Raw genomic sequence first — 25,788 nt, forward strand, 5'->3', positions numbered from 1 at the left:
AGGTCTGCATTTAGGTTTTGAAGAAACTTGGCACCACCCTCCAATTCCTCCTGCAGTCTGAATAACCCTAATTTCCTTGGGAGCCATATGCACATTGGCTTCTACAGGTGGCAAGAGACTCCATACTTGGCAGAGACTGCTAAGGACCAAAAGAGTGGCATAGACAGTAGGTGAGGACACCATGACCAGGGATTGGCAGGAGTGAGCTAGGAGTCTGAGTGGACCTTGAAGAATGAGTAGAGGTTACTGTGACATAAGATGGGTGGAGGCATCTAGCTCTTCCCCTACCCCTGCCATTTCCCCTAATTACTCTTCACTAGCTTAACATGGGAGCTGAAAGGTCCATTTAGATCTGCTGCTTTATTCTGGGGGAAGAAGTAGATGGAAATGACAGATGAGGTCTCAACCATTCACTGACAATTCCGGCTCATCACCCAGGCAGTCAGCGATGGCCTGGCTTGATAGGCTAGTTCATGACATCCTGGCTTCGGATCTGCAGACCAAAAACCCTCACAGAGCTTTCTGCTAAATGTCCTTCCTAATTCAAAACCCAGAAATTCTGGCAAGACATGTCACTTCATTTTATTTACATAGAACTCTCTGTGAAGGCACAAGTATGTATTGTTTTGCCTTGAAAGCACTCCTCTGTACCTATAGCAGTAAGTAGTAAGGACAGATGGAGTCATGGTAGCTCAGGAAGGTTCAAGGGACAGTGATTTGCTGTTCCCACCCTTTAGAGAAAATCTCAGAAGAGAATATTGAGAACACAAGACAGGAGGTATTCTAACACCTTTTCTACCAAGTTTCACCCTTGTCTCATTCCCCCTTTCCTCCTCCTTTTCATTTGTTAAAAAAAAAAGTTATTTTTTTCCAAATAAGTAAAATAGAATCAAACTTTGCAACCTCCAAATGAATGAAATAAACATTATTGCTAATAAGCCTCTGGGAAAGTGCTCACCTTTGAACTCTGCCAAGGATTATGAAGTAAAGAAAAAGTCTTAGGAACTTGATAGAGTATTAGAGTTCCCTGTTTTTTTTTTTTTTTTTTTAAGTTAAGTTATATATTACATTTCTTTTCCTTAATAAGGGCATTTCCAGAGATCCTTCCTTGATGATTAGCCCAGGTCTCCAAGTGGAGTTGGTTACTGACTCTGGTGTAGGGATTGTCACGGGGTGCTTGGCAGCAATAGCACAGGAGGCACTGGCTGTTTCTAGAATGCTCTTTCTGAGGACTCTGTCTCTTCCCTGATGGTCCTTGCAAGGCAGAAGAGCAGGCTATCCTAGTTTGCAATAAGGAAATACCCAGAAAATAACAGGAAGATGCTCACGGGAAGCTGGCAGCGAGACGGAGGAGTCTCCCACTAAGGCAAGCTTGTTTGTTTCCTGGAGACTCTGCCTGTTCATTGCCTTGTACTCTTCTCTGTAGGATTTCTATTAAACAACTACAAAAACATTTTCTTAAAAAAAAAAAAAAACACCTCTGTGGTCTGTGTAGCCTCTGTCTGCCTCTATGGAATATTACACATTTCGATTTTCATAGCTACCTCTTCACAGCCAATAAGGTCACCTACAGGCATGGAGATGAATCATTCACAGAATGATTTAAATCCAACCAAGAATGTGTAACTATAACTGCTAAACACATTTTGATTCCCAGAACATTTATGTCTTGTTTGTTGTAACATGTAGAGTAATATTTTGTCTCCCTTTTCTTGTAACTTTTCCTCCAAGTTTCTATCTTAATGCTCTTAATCATTACAGAATTAAATAAGACCTGCCATCCTGCCTCCTCCCTGTGATGGCGCCATGTCACCAGTGCTCCCAAAAAGAGTGTGCAGAATCTTCCATTTCTGGGTGGTTGTTGCTTCTTGACATAGGCTGTCTTTTCTCAGTCCCTGCACACAAAGCTAAACACATGGAGATGTTTCATGCGCAGTCCCTGGAACTTAACCTTCTGCCCAGCATCTGTTTAGCATAGATTATATTTTAAAATAAGCCATCCTGCAAAGCACAGTTTCCCTGGTGGCTTTGAGGTTTGTCTGAGGTTCTCCAGAGTTGGCAACTTATCTGTGACCTCAGAAGTCTTGGCTCTGGCCAGGCAAGGTTTTTGCACTAAAACAGGCTCAGTGCCCATGGAGATAATCTCCTCTTGTAATATCCACACAATCATCTCATTGTCAAAGCACAAGGAATGCAAAAACAGAAGGAGTGCCACAATAGGGTTGCCCATGGGTCAGCTAATCCAGGCGTCTGTTTCCGGCTGAGGGCACCTTGGGACACCTCAGGAGGGATGGTCTCAGTTATTGCCTTGGAGGTCAGCCTGATTGGTAAGGCCTGTGCCCCTACGACCTGATCACCAAGCCCGACACCTGCTCCATCTTCTTCCCAGCTTCTCCTGACTCCCTCACCACATCTTTGTCCTGGTTAAGTTCCATTTGTTCTTCAAAATCTCAACTGAGAACGCCCTCCAGGAGCCTTGCTTCTCCCCACTTTGGATTAAGCCATTCTTTTTGTTCCCAAAGCACTTGCTACTGACTTCTGAAGCAATGGGAACAATGACTTCAATAAAATCGAGTGCCTGGTGTGTGTTAGGCACAGTTCTAAGCGTGTTGCATGTATATCATTCCTTTCTCATAAGAGCTCAGTGGGCAGAGACTTGTACAGTGATTGTTTTACAGTGCTCTGAGGTTTAGAAAAACTTAATAACTTGCCCGAAGTCATACAGTTAGTGTGTGAGCCATAAGCCCAGGCAGGCCAGCTGCATCAGCCTGTCTCATGCCCCTTGGCCTGTCTGCTTGTCTGGCTGCATCCCTGGGCTGTTAGCTCCTAGAGGCAAGGGACCCATGCTCCCTCCAACTTCAATGCCTGGCTCAATGAAGTAGGCACTCACTAAGTGTTCAATAATGAAAGCTGAAGCTCACCAATCATAAATACCAGATGGGATTTAAAATCCAGTGAGCCATACTTTTTACAAAAATGCTGAAATGCAAAGGAATACTTTTTTTGGCCAAGGAAGGGTGGCTTTTCAGAATTCCAGTTGCTTCAGAACTTTCTTCTAGGTAGCAAAGAGCCATGGGGTTTGGCACACCACCCTGGGGCAAGAGCAGTGCATTTGTGAGAATCTCAGTTGCCCTTAGAAATTGCTCCAATAAAACCAAAGCTACGTCTGACATTTTCAAAATAATTAAGGGAAATGAGCAGGAAGATAGGAAAGAGAATTTCTTAGTTGATTCCAGAGAAGCGACTCTCGTCCACTATCCGCTGCAGCAGGACTTAGAGTGTTACCGACACAGCTGAGAGCAACTTTGGTGAGCCTCTGGTGAGCACCCCCCACACACTCAGGTCTCCCCACACTCAAGCTCATCTTCCAAATGGTGTAATCAAGCACAGTGCTGCCTCTAGGCCTTGGGTACTTCTGGGTGGTTTTTTCCCTGGGCTTAAAGTCTTTGAAGCTGACTCATGTGAATTATTGCTTTCCACCCAGAATTAGCTGTGCTCCTGCACTCCTGCCTGGATGTACAGCTGTTTATGGGCTGGGCAGAGCTAAGCATGCAGGTGGCCAGGGGTCCTCTCCTGAGCTGTCAGGGCAGCGAGCATCCTAAGCCCAGAAACCTGCCACTGCTTCATAGGCTCTGAAGGAGGTGCTAGGGGTTCCGCCTGGCCCAGAAAATGGGTGAAATGCCAACCCTTTTCACCAGAATCTCTTGAGAAGTGTGGCCAGTTCCCTATCACCTGTCAGCATTAATAGGCAGAACTGTTGTATCACAGGAAAAAAAAAATCCACTTGTTTTCTCTTTGACTGCTAAGCTGGATAATGATGTAAAAATGACATTATCTCTAATAAAAGTGATTTGCAGAGATCATTGACAGAACCTCAATAGCAGAGATTTGCCATTAGCAGGTTCCAGATAAGAGAAGCAGCTGGGATCTATCAACCCCTCCTGTGGGCAGAGGTGGGGTGGTGTTGGGTCTGGTGTGAGTTGAAAGTTGGGAGAACTGATTTTTTAAAAGTTGGAATTCAGGCTAATGGAGAGTGTTTATTCCAAAGTATGGGTTATTCTTTAAGCCTGCTTTCTGATCTTTAGGGTTATCATTGGGTTTAAATTTTTTTTTGGTTTTACTTAATATTTTTGTATTCAGTAGCTTTTGTGGGAGGTGGGGGGGAGGGTGCAAGGAGGTGGCTTGTCCTGTTTTCTCACTTCCATATTACATTGTCAAAGGTCTGGAACCCTGGCCAAACCCTGCTATCTTCCCTGCCAGAAGCCCAATTCTAAGAACAGCTCCTACATGTGTGAAGGAAAGGCCCTGGGCAGGGTGGTATTGGGCAATAGATTGTTCTCTTATGTCAAGGAGGTGGGATCCAAGGCAGAAACTTCCCTGGCCTCTTGGAGAAGGGGGCCACCCTGTCTGGACTTGTTCACCTATGTCAGTGGGAGCTGACTGGCAGCTGGCTCACTGAGCACACTGTGATGTGGTCAGCAGGCACAGGCAGCTACTTCTACATGCAAACGTCCTCAGGATATATTCCCTAGGGATAGGAGTCATAGATTGCTAGGTAACCTTTGATAGATGCGGTCACCATTACTCCTCATTATTAATCCACTTTCTACTTGGAATCAGCAAGACTTTAGAACTCTGCAATATGATTCACTGGTAGGGGATCCTAGTAGTCTAGTCTTCACTCTAGCTGACCATACCAGTTTGGAGACACCATTGCTCTCAGGGCAAGGTACTGTGGTATGTAAACTGGCCATTTTGCCTGTGCCCTCTGGGGAGACCCTAAAGATAAGGAATAGCAAAGGGCTAAAGGATATCAAGTTTTAAATGTGGGAATGCAACGCTGGAAATGGCTTGGGGAGAGGGCAGTGGGCTAGTGAGCTGTTCCTCTCCCTGAGGCCTGGCTGGAATGACATCTTTCTTGATCAGTGGTGAAGGAGGTGAAGGGCAAGGGGAAATAGCTGGAAGAGAGGGGCTAACATCTGTGGAAATAAATAAAACCCCATGGAGTTTGAGGAGGCGTGTGCCCTGGATAAAGTTTGTTTTCCATCCCAAGGGTAACATTGTGATTCGCCGCTCAGCAGGAATGTCTTGCAGAGGTCTCTGTGGACCTAGCCGGGTTCCAGCCTGTGGCAGCCCAAGGGTTGCTGCCATATTTAGAGCTTCTAACAAAGGGATTCATTTTCCCTGGCTTTGGTGCCAAATAAAGAGAGGTTCTCATACTTGTTGTCCAGTGTGGCCAGAGCATGGCCAGCAGAACCCGGGTAGAGCCTGGTTCCAGCACTGCCTACCACTGGCACCTCGGCCACTAATTAGCCTCTTCTGTCCTTGGCACCTTGTAGATTCTCAGCACAGTTTGTGTAATGAAAGCATTCTCCCCACACCCACGGCTGCCTTGTCCCTCACTCTCTAGCCTGGCTTCTGACTGCTGCTGCCTGTCATTCCCCCAGCAATATCTTTGTCCTTGTCCTCCCTCCTGGTTACCTCCCCACATCCTACTCCTCCTTCAAGTCCCCTGGGGCACAGAGCTCTGCCTGTCTTTTCCAGCCTCACAGACTTGCTCTTCTCCAACTCCTCTGGTGTTGACTGGCTATTAGGCCAGTCCTCCAGAACGTTACTTCTCTGCAAGCTCCCTGAGGTCAGGAATGTCCCACATGCCAATCTACTGTTTGCAGCAGCCCCTGCACATGGAGAGGGAATCAGATTTCTTGAATGAGTGGAGGAAGGAGCTAAGCTGTGGCTGGGGGAAAGTACAAACCTATTTCCCAAATTGCTCAGTGCTACCATTTGTGAGTGTGATAGAAATTTAGGGAAGACTTTTAGCATTTCCCGTGGCTTTTGATGACCTCTTTGCAGAAGGATGGAGTGAGGCTTCCTCAGTGTGCATGGCCATCTCGCCAGAGTAAGAGAGGTCAGAATTGGGAGAAAGCAAGTCATTGCACTGTGACCATGAATCAGACCCCACAACTCTGGACAAGTCACCATGTAAATCAGCCTCCAATCAGAGTTGTTTATAAAGGACATCCAAGATAGATTCTCTACCAGCTGTTTCCTTTCTGCTTTCATTTTTTCTTGCTTTCTTGTTATTTAAAAAAATTTTTTAATAGGGCAGGGAGATGGGGTTATGGGATGCTGATAGGAGTGAGAGATCCTGTGGGATTTCCGCCCCCCCTCTTCTCTTGCAGTTTTGAAATACTTCAAATACTAGGCACCAGAAGTTCTGACATCAAATTGGGATTAGTAGGACAGATCCTACAGATCCTAGGATATCTCACCTTTAGCATCAAGTATCAATCCTGTTTAAAGGTCAAGCAAATGTTATTTTCTTTGAAATTAAAGTGTCTGAAATCAAGAGGAGAACTGGCCTTGAAATTATATTCTGGACTTGAAAAGAGTTCTCCCTGACAGTTGTCCATTCCAGTTATAGCCTTTTTTTTTTTTTCACCCAGAATGTCTGACGACATTTCCAGGGGAATTTCTGCCCCCTCCTTCCTGAATATACCCAGTGCTGGCCCCTGAGGCAGCTCAGTTCTGTTTTCTCATGACACGGTGATTATTTTTGGCATTGCACATATTTTCTCTAATGTTATTATTACCTCCCCCGCCCCTTCTTAGTTGCCTTTTGAGGAGCAATGGGTTTTTGGCAATTGCGTGTAAATCAGAGGGTTAATTTTAGTTTGGTATGGTGAAGATGGGGTGGGAGGGGAGGAAGGAATGACTTTTGCTTTTGCGCCTCTGCAGCACCCCACCCCCACCCTAGGAGGAGAGGAGTTCCTCTAGCCCCTGCTCATGAAAGAGCTTGCTTTCACTGGCTCTGTGTTCACCATTCATGCCCTGCTGGGCGGACTTGAGGATATGGCTATCTGGAGGTGATGCTGGGGGCTGCACCTCAGGGCTGGCATCTTAATGACTTTACTTGGCCGGCTTCAGAACAGCTCCATTCAGAGCAAGTTCACTCCCTGTGCAGTTGGCTCGTTCAGCCTCTGTCCATAGAGTTCTCTTGTTCACACTGCAGGAGGAAATGGAGATTTCCAAGTGGGAAGCTGCCTTCCCAACACTTTAACTCTTCCCTGAGGGGGCGAAGAGCTGCAGAGAGTGAATTCAAACCTATGCTGGCCCAGCTGCAGCCCTGGGAGTGGCATGGTGTGGGGCCTGGCTTGGGGCTGTGGGCCAAGGCAGCTGGGGTACTTTTTCTTTCCTCCCTGAGGTGAAAAGGAGAGTAAAAGACCACTTGAATTGTCCTTAAGATCAATTAGCAGATATTTGCCCAGTTTGTCTGCCCAGAACCAAGGCCCTGTAAAGGGCCGACGAAAGTAGATGATCCATGTCTATGCCCCTACAGTCCATCCAGCAGCAGGACGTTTGCACAGAAAAACCAACAAGACAGGGCAGCCTTTAATAAGGGTGGGTGAGTAATGTGGGCAGGAAGTGCCTGGAAGAAGGGAGCTGGGATGCTGGTGTAGGGTGGAGGAAAGGATGCTGGGGGTGGGGGTAGGGCTTGAGCTGAGCCTGAGAGATGGGTTTTCAAGAAATAGGAAGGGATGAGATAATAGAGGAAAGACACAAAGGAGGGAAGAGATATCAAACAAAGAAAGGTGCAGAAAGTATAAAACTCTTCCTGGCAGAAGAGAAGACCCGACTTAGACTTTAAGTGCCTCTGGATAAGGATGGCATCAGGGCAGCACTAACCTTGCCACATGGCATGTCCATGGTGTCTTTGGTCCCAATATCCCATGGGTCCCTGGGTTTCTTTCCTCTCAAAGTGTGAGGCAACAGAGCAGCAGCAGCACCCAGGAAGTTGCTAGAAATGCAGAACCCCAGGCTGCAGCCCAGGCCTCCTGAATCAGAAACTGATTGGAACAAGATCCCAGGTGATTTGTGTGCACAGTTAAGTGTGAAGTGCTGGCCTATGGACTCCACAGGCACCGTCACTAGCTTTTATTCAGAGTTAATAAAACATACACTTGTACACACACACACACACACACACACACAGAGACTTATCTTTGAGCGTCTCTGTGCCAAAGACTTCCCAGATGGAAAACTCTTATTTTAATTATGTGTAGGATTAGAAGTCTTAGGAAGGATCTAGAATAGTGAATGAATTTGAGGAATTTGCAGAACAGAAATCATTGAAGTGGCTTTTCTCCAAGGTCTCCGCTTGTGCCTTAGAGGACACCAAAAGAACAGAGGGTGGGGTCCTTTCCCAGAAAATGTGTGGTCTACTTGGGGTTGAAATAAAGGGAGAGCAACCCAAACTGACTGTGCAGGATGGAATCTCTGAAGCGAGATTTTCCCCAGAGAAGGCAGGTGAGGCCTTCCTGGAGAAAATGGTCTTGTGGGATGAGGTGCGACAGGAGCAGCTTTAGGCCAAAGAGATGAAGAGGGGAGTGTTCCAGGGAGCCTGTGGAGCGGGTTGCAGCAGAGTCGAGTCTCAGGTGCTGTGGGGGTGGTCACCTGCTCCCCACTGCACTGCCCAGAGTGCCATGCTGCGGAATCTGTTTTACATGTTGGACACTTTTTTTTTTTTTTTTTAATCCTACTGCTGCGCAGTTTTCCTAGTTGAAGGCAGTGTTGTAGGAACACATACAGGATGGTTTGAGCCAAACCACAGATTGTTCTGTTGGTTGCTTGTGGAATTCAAAGAAAGAAGGCTGCTAGTGAGCAGAAACCTAAGGAAAACCCCCGGATCTGACCTAGTAACCACTTGGGCATGGAGAATACCTTCAGGCCCAGGGAAGTGGCCCTAAGAATGGTCCAGTGGGAAGGAACTGCTTACCTGTGGCATCTAAGCACTTCTAGCAAACGAGTGTCTCCTCTTTTCTTTAAAGATATCTTCAGGCAAAGGAAAACTATCCCTCCCAGGGCTGCTTCGCCTTTGAAGTTCTGACCTGGGACAAGAGCTTTTCCCTTTTGCTGCTTCCCAGGTCAAGAAGGTTTATTTCCACAGTTCCATAAGGTTAAGTGTCCTTAGAGAGCTTCAGCCCCACGTGCCAAGGTCAGCAAGGTCCTCCCGTCCTGCAAGAAGGAACTACTTATTGCCATTTAGGGGAAGGTTGCCTAATTACAAATGAGAGTGTGGGGTTTAGCATCAAATGATACAGGTGTGAGAGCTGGCTCTGTCACTGGATCAGCCCTGGGCATGGGCTGACAGACATCCTTGGGGGATTTTTCCTGGTGTGTCACTAGGGATGGCCATATCTACCTCACAAGACCATTTCAGGATTAAACCAGAGGCAGTGGGCTGAGAGTTCTTTAATAAGAGGGAAGGATTGTCTCTGGTCGCTGCTGGATGTAACAGCAGCAGCAGCATCTCAACCTGCTGAGGTTCATTAATCCCTTAGCTGGAGTCTGTGTGGTGGGGAGAGTTGGGCAGTAGTGGACATCACAGGCCACAGAGGGAAATGCCTCTTGCCACTGTTTGCTTTCCATTCCTTTTGTGGGGGGAAGATGCCACCAAGTCTTCTTTAGAAATAACCGCACAGGGTTTGGGATGGGTGTGGAAGATGGAAGGAAGAGGAGGTCCTGCTAACCCTCAGGTGGCCATCTTCTCAGGACTGGATTAGTGTCCTTGGAAACCTCCAATTTCAGTACAGCTGGTCATTTCTCTACAGATGTTTTGAGTACAAGGAAAAAGGAAGCCTGAGGAGCAGGTGCCTAGGAAGGGAACAGCCGAGCCAAGGCCCAAGGAAGAGTGAGCACATTCTGCTTTCCTTCCCTCTGCAGCTCCTCTTCTGGGCTCTGCACTCAGTAACGGTGGCCATGGTTCTAAGGATGCCGAGGTTGCCAGATCCATCCACTTGACTTTTACAGGGTGGTCAGCGTGAGGCAGCGGTAGGGAGCTGCAGGAAGTCACACGAGTGTCAGTTCTTACGATAAATAAGTTAGAAAGCAATACCTGGTGCAAAGGTAGTCAGTATAGTGTTATTTATAACAGCTAAAAACGGAAACCACAATTGAAAAAAACAGTAATGGAATAGTAAAATGCATTATGATCCATTACAGTATGATATTGCTGGAGGTTATCAACATTTTGAAAGAAATTTTAATAGTATGACATGATGTTAAGTAACCAAAGTATAAATACAGTGAAATCTCTTTTCTTTATACCTTTCTGTATTTTCAAAGTTGCCTACACCAAATATGCATCACCTGTATCCCCATCAAAATGTCTTAAAAAAAAAAAAAGATCTATTAGGAAAAGCTGGGTTATGAGTGACATAATGCAAGTCATTTTCCAATTGAATGTCAAGCCCAAGTTGACAGTGAGTTTACTGACCACATGTCCTTGAAAAATTCAGATCTTAGGAGTTTTATCCCACTTCCATGTATTCCCATTACCTTTCTAAGTCTCAGCTTTCCTTCTCTCTAAAATGGGAATAATGATGACTGCTTCTTCTGTACTACTGTGTGAGATTTTACTTATTTAGAGATTTGTTTATAAAGTACTTTACAAACTCTAATGTGTGTTACAAATGCAAAGTGTATTATTCACTAATAGGTTAAATAAAAAGTGCCCTACTATCTTAGTCTGTTCAGACAGCTCTAAAATGCCATCAACTGAGGACTTAAGAAATAACACAGGTTTACTTTTCACATTTGAAGAGGCTGAGCAGGCAGAATCAAGGCAGCAGCTTATTCAGTGTCTTATGAAGAAGACCCACTTCTTGGTACACAGAATGGCACCTTCTGGCACCTTCTGTGTCTCCTCCACATGGTGGAAGGGAAAAGAGATCTTTCTTGGGCCTCTTTTATGAGGGTCATGTTCCCATTCATGAGATTCCACCTTCATGCCCTAATCACATTTCAATTACCATTGCATTGGGAGTAAGGGTTTCAGCATATGAATTTGGCAGGGGAACACAAATATTCAAAGCAGAGCACTCCTTAGGGCTTGGGCTTGATGGAACTGAGCATAGAGACAGTTTTCATGGTTTCTTCTGTTTATGCAATTTTCCCAGCAGAGCTGGGGACTCCACATGTCCTCAGGTGATGTAAGGAGCTGGGTATCTGCAGCCCCAGATGGGCTGCTTGGTAATTGAATCTGCTGAGCTCTTCTCCAAGGCTGCCTGGAACAGAAGAGGCCAGCAGATAAGCATCAGCAGTCAGCCCCAAGCAGAATTGACCATTAGAGGGCCAAGTCGGGGGAGACCCAGACATTACTGTCAGCTGAGAATGCAGTCCAGGCCACTGCTCCAGGGACTGTGACCCTCAGAGTATGTCAGGCAGCTGGGGGCTCGGCCCTGAGAAGGGGCACTTGGGAGGTCAGGGTATGAGACACGTCCCAGAGCTTCTCCTTCAGGGAAGGGGCAGGTGAAAGCCTCTGCCCCCACTGGAGCCACTTCAGCCCTCTTGACTTCTCTCTTCTTTCTTCCCTCTTGAAGGATGTTTGAGGTACTGGCCTGTATTGTTAGTCTTCACTTTCAGGCAGAGACCAGGGCCGTCACAAAAGCTTATATATAAGCATATTGATGCTTTTTCTCCCCTCATCCATGTCTGTCTGATCTGCCCCATTCCTCCTGAATTTTCTCATGGGATATCTGCTGTTGTGACTGCTGTAACAGGGATACTTTCCCTCCCCTACATAGTGGAGGACCCTCCCTAATTGCTGCTGCCTTTGGACAAACACCAGAATGTTTGCAGAAAGTTGGCCCCTGAAACAACACCCCCGTCTAAAACATTTCTCCATCCTTTGTAATTGCTCTCAGAGCTAAGACTATTCTGAATACCTTCAACTGTGGCAAAATCCTATCACCGGAGGGCACATTTTATCCTTAACAATAACCAAGATCCATCCTCAGCGTAGTCTAGTGACTAAGGGGTGGGTAAACCAGAAAAGATTGTTTGGAGTTTAAAATAACAATCTACGAATCTGTGTGATTTCTCATGTGGCTCCGACATTAACAGTAGAAAGACCTCCCAAAATATTTGGAGCAGTGGTCACCTCACCAGAATAAAGTTAGAGCCCTTTCCTGGAGTGGCCATTTGAAAGGGTAGCCACCTTTTATGTGACATCTATTTCAAATCTCTGTATCATTATTTTTATCTCCCTCTTTCTGTAGTTGTCGTAATTGGTAAGTGATGGTCCCACCAACTGCTAAGTAATTCCTGTTGGTCTGGACATGGTGAAGGTGAACACAGGGCATGGCAGAGGGAAAGGGTGTGGTTAGGTTCTAGAAGTAGACCTGGGTTTCAGTGCCCTATAAATGTGTGATATTAGGTCCGAAATTTGTGTTAGTAAACCCTCCAGGTGATTCTGCTGTGGGCTAGAATTGAGAACCACTGTTCTGTCAGACTGGGAGCAATAACACTGCATAATTTAAGGGAGGATCAAATGGAATTGTCTAGGAAGGGCCTCTTGCTCCAGTGCTCCATAAATGTCAGTTTTCTTTTCCTTCTACATCTTTAAGAAAACATATAACATCGCTGTTTACATCTCCAAAGATACTTTCCTCCAAATTCTACCAAAATAAACCACCACCAGCAACAACCTGCGTTAAATTCCTGACACTCAGCTTGCACCCTAGAACTATCAAATGAGAAATATTGGGCATCAGTTTTTTTAAGGCTCCTCTGCTGATTCCAGTGAGCAACCATGATTGAAAACCATGGCCTTGGCTCTGCTGTAATTTAATCTGTGAAGCAATTGTCTGCCAAGGACGGGGGCTACCAGAAGCTGGGTGTTTCTCCCGTCAGGCAGCCCTTGTGTTGTAGCTACAGAGCCTCATAGAAGGGCCACTAGGTGCCTCCCAATTGCATTTGATCTTTGCTTCCTCTGTTAGTGGGCTCAGGCTTAGAACTTCACCACCACCCACAAGACGGATCCAAACTAGTTTAATTACTCCAGTCTGTCTCACTGGCCTGCTGAAATCCATTCTGCTTCTAAGTCATTTAACCTTATGGGGCAATGGGCATATGGTTTTGATACCCTGATAGCCACAGTCATTAAGTGTGTGAGTCCTAATCACTCTAAAGGTCAGGAGTCTACAGCTAGTTAAGCAACCAGACTCTCTGGTACAGCTAGTGACATCGGGGACCTCTCCAGGCTGTGCTCACCTGGAGGCTGGAAGCTAGGACCATCTTGGTCAAGAGCAGATTATTGTTAATTAGTGGCTCAAGCAGAATCCACAAGCCACACTTGGAGCAAAAGTGTGGCTTGAACTCTGGGCAAACTCTGGGCAAAGTTATATGAACTCTGGGCAAAGACATTTCTCCTGGGTGAGTATTAGCATATATATTGGGCTCTTCATATTCTCAGGTTCTACATCCTCTGATTCAACCAACAGCAGATTGAAAATATTTGGGAGAAAATTGTGTCTGTAGTAAATAGGGTGCAGACTCTTTTTCTTCTTGTTATTCCCTAAGCAGCACAGTATAACATTCACAAAGCACTCACGTGGTATTGACGTTCTCAGCAATCTAGAGATGATTAAAAGTGCATGGAAGGGCATCTATAGGTTCTGTGTAAGTGCAACACTATTTAATACATAGAGCTTGAGCATCTTTGGATTTTGGTGTCCACGGGAGCAGGGTCCTCCTCTGACACTGAGGGACTGCTCTGCCTACTGATGTTGTTGGACAGTCAGTTTTGTTTCATTTTTTTTTGACTGATGGGTCCTAAAGTGGCTGCTTCTTTGCGTCAGGGTCAAATATTTCAGAATCATGTGGGTTTCCAACTTGGGGAGAGTCAGCATAAAATTATGCACAAAAACCTTAAGGCCAAAAAAAAAAAAGCCACACCCCAAATCAGAAACTGCTTGTTCCCCAACTGTGGTGTGATTAGATACTGCAACAGGGTTGTTTTTATGGGGCACTGTGGAGTCACATCTGATTACACCCACCACATACCAGCCCTGCACCAACCGGGCTGCCTCTGAGAAGTCCCTCAGCACCAATTCCCTTTCTTCCTCACCCCCTGTTTGACCTCTGCTGTTGGTTCTTAGCCCTACTCTTGGGGTTCTAGGTCTTTTCCTAGGTGAATGGGTGCTCACTTCAAGGCAGAGCTGCCCTACTCACTGCCCCATCCCTGGATTGTTTCCAAATTTTAGCCCTCCTCTTCTTCTTATAGTATAAACTAGCATCCTATCTACAGGAAAGTATCTAACAAACACAGCACTTGGTTGCAGAACAACTAAGTATGAGACATCTTTTAGCAAATCATTTTATCTTTCTGAATCTTTACATTCTTATCTGTCAAATGGGGACCAGAGTTCCTGGCTCTTAGGGTTGTTCTGAAAATCAAATGAAATACACACGTGCAGAATAGTACTTTCTGAATCCCTAAAACATTATGAAGGCATTGTTATTGAGCCTTCTAGGTCCAGCCAAAATCTAGTCCCCCGGAGTATCCTGCCCAGATTTGTTCCGAAACCCTCTAGAGTGTGTGTGGCTGTGCTCATTTCTGTGGTTTCTGAGATATTTCAGATTGTTGGTTCCCTTTGGGCCAGCATATTCTTGGAGAACAAGGAGTTGTATCTCTTACGCACTCACCAGGTTCTCATAAACGCTTCTGTGTGTGCATAAGGACACAGTAAACCAGGACCAGATTTAGGTCATGTGCTCCATATGCCAAATATTGTGTAAGATCTCCCTGTGGAAGCAAGAGAGCCACTGAGAATGGTAGGAGGAGGATCTTAGGAGAAAAAAATAAATTAAAAAAAAATTTGGAGTAAGCAATTTCTGAGCCTTTTCTGATGATTGATAAAATTGAGAATAAAATATCTTTTAAAAGAGAAACCAACAAATTCTAATAGAGAAAAAATCTGATCTATTTCAGTTCACTCTGGGACCCATCTGGGAAGAGAAAAGAAAGGGCGAGTATTTTAGGAAATGAAACACCTCACTGACCTAAGAAGGTTCAGCAACATGACACAAAGATAGGTCAGGATCAACCTGCCTGACATGGCCCTCCTCCCCAAGATGGCTTATCTGGTGATGAAGAACAGGCACTGTGGCCAAAGTCTGAATGTGACTAATGCTCTGATTAGCTAGATAATGGGTCATTATTATCTGCCATGATGGTTTTCCATTGTTGTAGAGCTTTCTATTGCTCCCACACTCATCCTATTTGATCCTGACAAACAAGACCTGGAATTCTTCCCATTTTATAGATGAGGTTATCAGAGCCCAGAGAATATTTTTTTTTTGTCCAAAATCAGATAGCTAGATAGTGTCATGGGCAGTGTATGAAAATACCACCTCACCTGGCTTCCAGCTCCCCACCCATGGTGACTGGTAGGGGGAAGCCAAGTGTGTATGTACCAGCTGAGCTTGGGGAGGTCTTACCTTTGCCTTAGTGTTAATTATTCTTATTCTTTATTGTTGCTAATTAAATATTGCAGTATTACAGATTTCTGTCTCTTCTTCCAAGAGTCAACATTAGACAGACGTCTCTGGACTGTGTTAAGGTTAATGAGATAATCTAATTAAAGTCACACTAGTCCTAGGGTGCAACTGTAAAAGCAAGGTAGCTGAAACAGAGTACATAACTTTTAGACCAAGAGTCTGGGTAAGGTTCTCAGTCTTCTTTTTCTGCATGTTAAGATGTTTTTGTTTCTTTATTTCTTGCTAAAGCCACTATCTCCTCCAGTTCAGCAGTGTAAAAAGCACAGGCCTAGGGAGACCAGATTTCTAACTCTGACTCTGCCACTAGTTAGTTGATTGCCCAGGCAGCTACTTAACCTACTTTGGGTCTCAGTTTCCAAACAGCTGAAATGGGGGCACTGGCAATGTCTGTCTTGCCCTGCCCTCAGGGGTTGCAAGGATGGAGAGACAGGGAGTACCTAGATCTCAAAACTGCTCTGTGTCCGCTCACTGACTGTAAACAAGGACTCATGGTGGCATTAACTTTGTGACGTTGGGGAAATGACATGATATGGCTGAGTCTCCATTTCTGCATCTATAAGTTATGTAAACAAGACATTCCAAGTTGTGTTGGTAAGAAGATCATAAAGAGGTCATACGTTTAGTTCTCTTGGTGCAGCAGCAGCCATATACATAGGTATCAGTAAATGTTTGTGTGGTTGAAGGAGTACGGCAGGACTCAGAGCTCGAACGCCACTGTCTGAACGTTGCCTTCAGGGTGCCTCTTCCCTCCCGGGCTCTTCCTTTGCCTTGCGTGCACTTCTCTGAGGAAGGGGCAGTGGCCATCATCAGAGGGAAGCCGTGTGCTTACAGATGCTGCTGTTCACGTGGCAGCCTGTGCTGGAATCTCTTCATCTGGGGATGGCTTCTCCAGATGCCCCTGGTGAGTGGGATGTGTGTTGATGATGCTTTTGTCAGGATATGAGGGTCAGTGCAAGAGAATGGAATTCAACACCTTTTACCTGTCTCTCCTAAAGCAGTGGCATGATGTATATACAATGTTAATATCCCGCCCTCTTTCCACCTGTCTTTCCTGTGCCACAATCCCTGCAAACCTTTAACTGCTCCCCATCAAAGGTCAGGATTAAAATGCACATGCAAGGGACTAACATGCAAACTGTCCTTCAAGTCTGGTCACAAAAGCAAAATTGCCCTAAGGCAGGTTCTGAGAAGGTAGAATGAATGGGGTGAAGGGCAGGAGTCCTGAGAGCTGAAAGCCAGGGAGAAAGGAGGGAGCAAGGGTTAGATAAAAACAAACAAACCAAAACAGAAAAAGGAGGACAAGAAAAAAATTTCACAATTTTCTGAAGGATTATCCTGACCGTCAGCAGCTGTTGGACAAGTCTTCCTGCAGTGTGAGTGTGTGTTGCTTAATCCATCCAGGGAGCTGGATGTTCTGTCTTTGTAAATGAAATTTGTCGTAAAGTCAAAACAATGCTTCCGCCCCAAATCTTGAGGGGTTTGAGAGACGTGTCAACAATCTATGAGTCCCCCAATATGAATTCTCTGTCCAGATAACAGGCTGTGCAAAACCAAACAAAAGAGAAGCAGCCCTCATTTGGGAAATCTCAGAAGGCAGCTGAGCGAGCGAGATGGAGATGGTTGGACGGGGGCCTCAAGAGGCATGAGCTTGCATTGAACACTTTTTTAAAAAATTGAAAAAGAAACTTCTTTGTTACACAAGCAATGTAGGCTATTTGTAGAAACATAAGAAAATAGAGATTAAACCCTGGGGGAGGAAAATCTCCACTACCCTGTAACTGTTAATAGTATTGAAGAAAAAGAGACAGGGAAGTCACTGATGGCCCAGTGACTGGAATCTGGGGCCCATCTGCTCTGTGCAAAGTCCCACTTCCCCATTTACCTGATAGCAGCCTCTGTTGGTCCCTTTTCTCATCTGTAAATCAGGTATAATAATACCTGCTTCCGTGGATAGAGATACTTACATGGCACTATTTCAGATAATACCTAAAAGTCAGTGATCACTATAAGAAGTTACAATTTTATCGTATTTATGGACATTTTTATATGATATATAGGAAATACAATGTATAATATATAAATTTCTATGAAAATAGGATTGTCCTATGCCATTTTGGAATTTTATACACCTATTAATCTTTTCATCAACAGATATTTTATTTTTAACAGTGGTTGCTTACAGTTGGGTTAGGCCTGGTGCTAAATATTTTACATAAATAATCACATTTAGTCCTTCAGTAACTCTGTGGGGTGGGTGCAGTTATTACCATTTTACAGATGAGGAAAATAAAGATAAACTAACTGTTCAGATAACTTAAGCTTGCCAGGGTAGCAAGCCGAGAAGTTAGAATGCCAGCCCAGACATTCTAGCTTTAAAACTTGCCCGTGCTCAAACTCGAAGACCAAGGGTTTCTTTAGTACTTCCCAAAAGAGGTAGGCTTTGGTATCTGTCATCTTTCCTTCCTCTGTGCTGCAGCAAAGAGGACAATGAGCACTAGAAACTCTTGATCTAGGCTGGCAGAGTCTGGAGAGAAAATGTATTTGCATCTATTCTTTTTTTTTCATATATGACAGTGGAATGCATTACAATTCTTATTACACATATAGTTCCCAATTTTTCATATCTTTGGTTGTATACAGTTCTCTTTTTTAGCTCTTGACAGGTGTGCTATTTGGGACTGCAGGCTGATGCGTGTCTAGATAGCAGTTCCTCTTGGGCTAGATGGCATTTTCAAGTTTTGCTGGGGAAATCATTCTCCGATATAAAATAAGATATAAGGCTTCACTTTTCCTGAGTGCATCTTATCCAAAAAGAGGCTCTTGAGATGGTTTTTCATCTTGTTCTCTAGAGCTTTTGACCTCCGGGCCACTGACCATTGCTTCCTCACCCTTTCTTTCCCATCTCTGCACATGGACCCCTGTCCCCAGATAACCCAGGACCAGATCCAAGGCATTGCCAGTTAGTTCTCTTCATCAGTGAGTCTTTGTGGTTACCCTCCCCATATTAGGTGCTGCCCTGGACACCATGGGTATGGCGGAGGAGGGAGGCAGTGGGGAGACACCAATACTCACACGCGCAGAGCCAACCACATAAAGCAGGCATCAGGATGCAGGGTGCCCGCCACCAGTGCGAGCCCACATTGATTCCATGGGAGAGTTTGGCTGCACTGTACTGTGGGGGTCCCCAGCCATGTCTTGACCAGGGGTGTGATAAGGTGATGGTGAACTTTTAAGGACTAATTCCTTGTCTCTCAATTTAGGAGCAGCTCAGAGAGGAGGAAGGAGAAGTCCCGAGATGCCGCGAGGTGCCGGCGCAGCAAGGAGACCGAGGTCTTCTATGAACTGGCCCATGAGCTGCCCCTGCCCCACAGCGTGAGCTCCCACCTGGACAAGGCCTCCATCATGCGCCTGGCCATCAGCTTCCTGCGAACACACAAGCTCCTGTCCTCAGGTGAGGGTGGTAGGTCCCCTGGAGGGCACAGAGGGCAGCCTTACCAGCGTGTTCCTACACCCAAGAGCCCCCAGGGTGCCAGAGGTGCAAAACCTTCCTCTCAGACACCCTACTCTACAAACACCTCACCCCCAGCATTGGTGTCCTTTTCCCTCATGTCAAACATCTCTCCAGCAATGACCTAGATGATGAATACAGCTAGGGGAGGAGGGCATGGTCAGAATCAAGCAAACGCATGGTACCTGGAGGTGAGGCGAAGAAAGGGGCCTGGGAGAACCAAGAATGTCTTCATTGACTTCCCCAAATAGGTTGCACCTGCCTGCAGGAAGCATTTTGCCGCTGTCTTCTCTGGGACAGCTGTGATGGTATGCCCATTCAGTTATTTCCTCTGTCTAGCCAGTTGAGCCAAGTAGGTCATTTGTTCTCTATGAACCTTGATTTCCTCACCTGTAAAATGGGGTTAAACATGGTTACTGCATAAGGTGCCTGTGAGAATTAACTGGAACGACGGCCTAGCGGTGATCATTTCCATGGGGGAGCCTCTGGCTGATGGCTCATATATCATCCTCCCCAGAGAACCCATAAACTCTCACCCTCCCTCATATCTCTGCAACTCATGGTTCACAGAACATTCTTTTTTCTCAGAGGGTTACATTCTTCAAAAACCATTTCCTGTTGGTCCTTGACCAGGGAGAGGCAGCCCGAGAAGTTTTCCAGTTCCAGATCCTATGTGGCAATCTCGTCTAGTCTGTCCTTTCTGTAAGGACACTGGGCAGCGTGCCGCGGAGGGTCTGGTGCTCCAGGTGGGCAGTGTCCAAGGGGGTTAGTGTGAAGGAGGTAGTCAGGAGGACAGGGGCTTTTGTGGTTCATTTTTAGTTTTCCTGAGTGAGTGTGATACCTTGGGGACAGGCTGGTTCTGTCATCCCAAATAGCAAAGTGGCTATTCCAGGAAAAAAGCCCCTAGCAGAGGGAATCCAGTGTGAAGCCAAGAGGCCACACCAGCCTGTGCTATTCTGGGCCCTGAGCACAGGAAGGATATGGGGGAAAGACCTTCAGGGGAGAGAACGCGGCTCAGAGGGCCCAAGGGTTGGAGGCTAAGCCTATGTCGTAGGACTGACTACGCAGTCTCTCGGAAAAGAGCCAGTAGTGCAGGGGGAGCGGGGGGGAGCGCTGAGGGGAGAGGCAATCTCTACAAACAAAGCAAGGCCACAGCAGACTCAGTCACAGACGCTCCAGAAAGAAGGAACAATGCGCCAAAGCCCGGCCAAGCTGGCATTGCCTGATAGAAGAAAGGCTCCCAGAGAAGCCATTGTGAGACACTTGTGTCCCTCTTTCTTTTAAAGAGGCTTTTCATCCTGGAAGCTGAGGGCAGAGTGTCTGGAGTGTGGGAATCATCTACTATATACACAGAGTAGGCAGTGGAGGATTTAATGACTAGATAGGGACCCCTCCCCACACCCCTACTTCCTTGCCATGGTACCTGAAATTCTGCTCTTAGACTGTAATTCCTCTAGGCTAGCCACGGCTTTCTTCCTGACCACCCCTTCTTCTACCAACAGAGAGCCCCTGAGGGGTCATTTATCAATCCTAGGATGTCTCTCTGAATGCATTTGGATTTGTGGTGTTTCTCCTTGTTTCACAGAGAAGTGAGGAACAGGAAAGTTAAGGTTGCTCAAATTCACACATTTAGCACATGGTAAGTCTCTACCTGGAATTCAGGTCCTTTTGAGAAAGGCAGATAGGAGATCACAGGAGGATTCTGCAAACCTGGTCAGGCTAAGATGTGGACAAGGGCTGAGGGGCCTGGAGGAGGGAACCAAAGTCAAAGGAGGACACTTAGGAGCTGATCAGGGCTGGCCCTGAGCGGTGGATGCTCAGGAGGTCCTTACACCTTAATAGAGATGTTCTTGTCTTTGCTCACGGTACAGGGATTTGTCACCTGTGTTTGTCCCCATTCAAGCCTAGTTGTCCTTCTCAGTAGTTCAGAGATTGTCTTAGGGCCACCGGTTAGAGGTTGGGCCCTCTGCTTGCATGTGTGCTGGTGTGAACCCCTACCTGCTAGACTCACCCAAGGAGATATGACCAGAGGGACTTCAGTGGGACATCACACATCTGAGCTCAGAAGCTGCTGAGCACTGTGGACACAAACTGCCTACCTTCTCTCTGGACTCAACCCTAGATTGACCAGAACCCTCAACATATCGGCTCTGGGCCTCTCTGTCCCAAGGAAAGAAAATGACAGAAAAGGATAAAAAGTTTCTACTTTTGGCCATCTGATGTCCTTGAAGGAGAAGCCCTCACAGAACCAGCACCACCAGAGGAGGACGAGATGGCTCCTCGGCTCCCTCTTTTCTCCACGCCCTCTCCCAGGCTCCTGCCAGGCATTCTCTGGACCAGTGTTGAAACTGTTTTCAGAAATTGTATGTGAGACAGGCTCTTTTACTTTTTAAATCATAGTTTGTTTGTTTTTTTTAAATATTTGGCACATAATGTAGAGAAATACGGAATTGGTGAGAAGGGAATGCAGGGCTCCTGCAATTGGAATCTCTGCATGGCTGCCTTTTTTCTCTGCAGCCTTGTGAACACTCCTGTCTGTGGGCCTTAGTTTCCTCATCTGTACAAAGGGAACAGCGCTCCGTACCTGTAGCGTTGCTAGGGCATCAAGATGACATAAAAGGCCATATCCTCTAGCTTGCTGAATAAATTATAGCTTAGAAATAAAAAAATTGGATGAGCGAGTACATTGATTTGTAATAAGAATCAGCTTCTGGTGAAATGATGTCAAAGAAAACCCAGGGCAAACTCTTCCTATCCTCACACCTACTTTTCAGCAGTTTCTGTCAAAAATGCAAAGTTGCCACGCTTTTCCAAGTCAAATTGTGAGTTCATTATTTGAGTATTTCCACGGAGGTGAGCAAGCACTGATTTTGGCTCACTTTATAGTAGGAAATAGCTGGTTACATATCTCAGAGTTCAAAAGGCTAAAAAATACCAGGTTTGGCTTTAGAAAAGTTTCTTCTTTACTTAGTAACATGCTTCCCTTTGATTTTCACAGTAGGCTGTTGTGTGTGGGAATGTTGGAGAGGAAACCTTAACGTTGAGAAATTCAGGCTGTGGGTCGGGGCCACCGATTGAGATTCATATCACAGGAAGCAAACTGAAACAATAGCTTTATGATATTCACTTCCACGCTGGGCTGAGGACAGAACACTCTGACGGGAACGTCAGTGAAAATACCACTTAATTGTCTTAAATCCTCTTTCAAGATGAGCCTTACACGCTGGGACTGAGGAAGGTCACTTCTACATTCCGAGGGCATTAAAACATCAGTAAATATACGAAATAGGCTGTTTTCACTCTAAAATTGATTTGGGGCTTCCCCAAACTCAAACATGGTGATATCAAATTCATTTTCAACTGAGCAGGTTTCTAAAGGGAACCCTCCAATTTATTTTTGATTCATTGCATTTTCTTAGTCTTCATTTGTTGGCTTAACAGGAGATTATGATTTCCCACTCTCTCGACCACTAAGGGAAAGACATTAAAATATGGGACATGTGATTTTAACCAAGGAACCATGACCTTTCCATGCAGGAAAAGTGGGATAGAGAAAAACTGTGGAGGCAGATAGAGCTTCTGGTGCCCTCATATGCCCCACTTTCAGACTTGTTTTCTCTGGCTTTCACCCCTACTTTTCTACTGCCCCACCCTCTCCAAATCAAGGCCTTTTTCTGTCCTGTTTGGAAGGAAGCCAATGAGCTGATTCATGTGAGGATGTTAATGGTAGAGAACAGCTAATGTACATTCTCTTCTAGAAATACTGACCTTGTTCATATCATTCCTTTAACTTAAACCAAAAAGTCTGGTCGGACCATAGGTATTTGCTGAACCCAACCCTGTGCTATATCTCATAGAAGGTTATATACATAGAGGGAAGATAGGATAAGCAGATATGTAAAGAACAAAGACAGCAATCTCCAGTGGTGGATTTCCACGGCTCACTAGGAGCCCAGCAAGATCAGGTGGGACACACACCTTCTGTCAAAGGGTATGAGTGGCCCAAGCCTGCCCATGTTAGTGCCTAAGGAATGGCAGAGGATCTGGCAGGTGATTTCCTTGTGCCTTGATTGGCACTGCATTTACAATCCACACACCCAGGACAAGCTGGGGATCCTGATGGCTCTATGTGCTGGGAGGATTGAAGGGGAGAAACCAGTTTAGGGGAAACCTTTGAAAGGAAAGACCCTGCAATGGGAACTAAGTGCCAAGCACTTCTGAAGCAGGAAGGCCGTACCAGAGCAGTTTAGGAATCGTCAAAGCAGTCCTGGAATTTCCCAGAGGAGAAAACCCAGAGGAAAAGTGCCCCCACCCCCCGGGTAAGATTGTAGCCAGCACCCTGACCAGCAGCATCACAGGGACAGCCTAGTCTCAGAGCCCAAGGTAGGTGGTGTCTGCTCTGCCACCCTGTCCCACTCACCCCAGACGCCAGACTCCCGTGGTGTCCCTCCCCACATGGGCGGGGCTGCCTGAAGGAAATGAGCGGTGCTCCGGAAAAAGTGCTCCGAAACCTCAGCCTGCACATATCCTGGCTGTGGAGAGGCATCAAAGCCTGTTTACCAGGACTATTTTTAGCATTAAAGAATCTTGTTGTGCTCCCCTGGCCGAGCATGCTCCCTCTCAGCAGAGTGCCTTTTACACTACTGCTCCCGAAGGGTCCTGGGAAGCACGCCACTGAGACCTAGGACCCAGGACCACTGAAAGAACCAGTTGGCCCCTACTGTGGGCTCCTTACTTTATTCTGCACTGAGGGTTTACTCTTCATTGTTGTGTCACTTTACAGCTGGCTGTCTGAGGCTTCGAGGGACAGTGTTGCTCTTACTCTCTGAGGAGTCCTGATTCTCTCAAGGATAGGACTGAGTGCACAGTGACACGTGTAGACAGATGACTTTGTGCCTAGCACAGGGCAGACAGCTCATCTTTCCTCCTGCTTGACATTTACTAGAATATTCTTGTTGCATCAGGAAAGACTTGATGTTCACGGGCAAAGGCCGAAGAGCCTTGTGCAGGAGCCTCCTGGCCCTCGGGCAAGGATCTGCTTCCCAGCTCCAGGCTGGGAGTGACCCAGCCCGGTTCCCTCAGAAGCTCCAAGGAGGATGAGCAGGTGCCATGAGAGCAAGTAGTTCCACAGAAGGAAGAGACCCCGCCCAAGCCCTGCTGCCCCAGGTTCCCCCAGGGCCAGCCTGTTGGCTTCCTGGCCCTCCAGCCATTGTGATTTCTGTTCCAAGATGATCTGTTTCCCTTCGTGGCCCCAGAGCACCCTCTCCCTCCTTCCCTCATAAGGCCAGGGGACCACTGCTGAAGCCAATTTCGCCACCTCCTGGAAGCAAGTGTACTGGGCACGATGGAGACCAGCTTGGCTGCAGTGGAACTGTTAAAAACAGGAAATTTTAAGCAGAACTATTTCCTCTGGGTCTAGTTAGCCCAAATAAGTTGTCTTGGGATCACTCCAGATTTTGAAGTCGGTATTACCACTGAGATCAAAGAAATTGAAGAGAAAATATCTTCTCTGTAGGCCAAAAACCACAGGGCTGGCCTCTGGCAGTCTGGAGAAGGTGGCCATCTATCAGGTGTGACCTCAGTGTGTTAAAAACCTCTCGTCACTCATTCCCCACATCAGTCAGCCCCTGCCAACACTGGCTGCTTTTCCCCACATCAGGGTCACTTGCAGGGCCTGGCATTGACTGGGGTGATGGCCCTCAGTATGTGGTCCTGGAGGTAACAGCATATTGCTATCTTGGAACTTGGTAGTGAAGCACATTCCCAGTCCCACCTGAGAGCTGCTGAATCAGGAGCCCTGGGTGTAGGGCCCCTCTGGGCCAGCCTCAAGGGTGTGCAACCTGTTCAGTCTTAGAGGGCTGTGCACTTGGAAGGGCCTTGAGATTGGCATAATTTTTTAACACGAGGTGCCATATTTTACTTTGCACTGGGCCTCACAAATTATGTAGCAGCCCCAGGCCCAGAAATCTTTGTTTCAGCCAACCCTCCAGGTGGTCGTGATGTGCGCACTGAGTTACGTCACCGTCCCTCCTAAAGCCTCTATTTAAACATGGATGTGACCTGGGGGAATTCCAATAGCAGCTGTATCCCTCACTCTTGGAACATGGGCACATCCTCACTGGTCCAATCAACTAGTTAGCCGGCAAAGGGCAGAGATGTTGAGAGAGATGCTGAGCGGGGACTGAGTATAGGCATGTGGATAGAACAAGGCCATTCTCGTGTGGCCTCCCTCCGTGGGTTGGCTGCCTGCATTGGGGTGTGAACTGATGGCATTCCCCCCAATGCATCCCACCAATCTGGCAAATAGAGGGAAGACCACCAGAATAATGCCTTATATAGCTCGACTCTTGCCTCTGAAGGCCAATCTGGCCTTGTACAGGCCCCACTCTGTTTTCCTGCAGAAATGGCAGCATCTAGAACTCTGGTATATGTTCTTTGATCGTATGTCCTGAAAGGTAGCTGGTCCTCCGTGGTACCACAGTAGTCCCTTGGTAGGAATATCTCCTAGTTTGGATCTGTTCTTCTTGAGCTTAAGTTTAAGAGCTTGCAGAGCAAGAGGAAAGACATTTAACTAAATCCATTGCCTTGCAGAAAGGCCTTAGGTCAGCACCGCACAGGAGAGATGTGTTCCTTGCCAAGTGGCTCGTAAATCTAATTGCATTTCACACTCGTTTAAAGAGTCTCCATTTGAAAGACTCCTATTAGTTAAGTGAGTATTAACTACTACCCATGACAAATTACTCTCTAATCCTCTTGTTCTATAAATCAAGTGAGGCATATTTGGATTTTGCTTGTACTAGATGAATATAAATTTTAATAAACACAATATGTTTGGAATTAAATAATGAACTAGTAGAAGGGTAGCCGAAACAAAGTCTGCTGTCTGCGGATAACCACAAGGGGCTTAAGGTCTGAGAGCGGTTCTAGTCTGGTGCAAG

At 46.3% G+C, this 25,788-nt stretch overlaps 1 protein-coding gene across 2 annotated transcripts in view; it reads left to right on the plus strand.

Moving 5' to 3' along the window:
• Epas1 (endothelial PAS domain protein 1) overlaps positions 1-25,788 on the plus strand; it is an 83,449-nt gene that overhangs the window by 25,791 nt on the left and 31,870 nt on the right. Inside the window, exons 1-2 of one of the 2 annotated variants that reach the window (XM_077105203.1) lie at positions 18,733-18,793; positions 20,973-21,213. In XM_077105203.1, the coding sequence (XP_076961318.1) occupies positions 21,123-21,213 (91 nt within the window). In that variant the 5' untranslated portion in view covers positions 18,733-18,793; positions 20,973-21,122. Of the gene's footprint in view, positions 1-18,602; positions 18,794-20,972; positions 21,214-25,788 lie in introns of those variants that run through there. The other variant, XM_076833473.2, reaches the window with a different exon arrangement.

The sequence above is a fragment of the Callospermophilus lateralis genome, chromosome 14, assembly GCF_048772815.1.
Source record: "Callospermophilus lateralis isolate mCalLat2 chromosome 14, mCalLat2.hap1, whole genome shotgun sequence".
Taxonomy (NCBI): Eukaryota; Metazoa; Chordata; class Mammalia; order Rodentia; family Sciuridae; genus Callospermophilus; species Callospermophilus lateralis.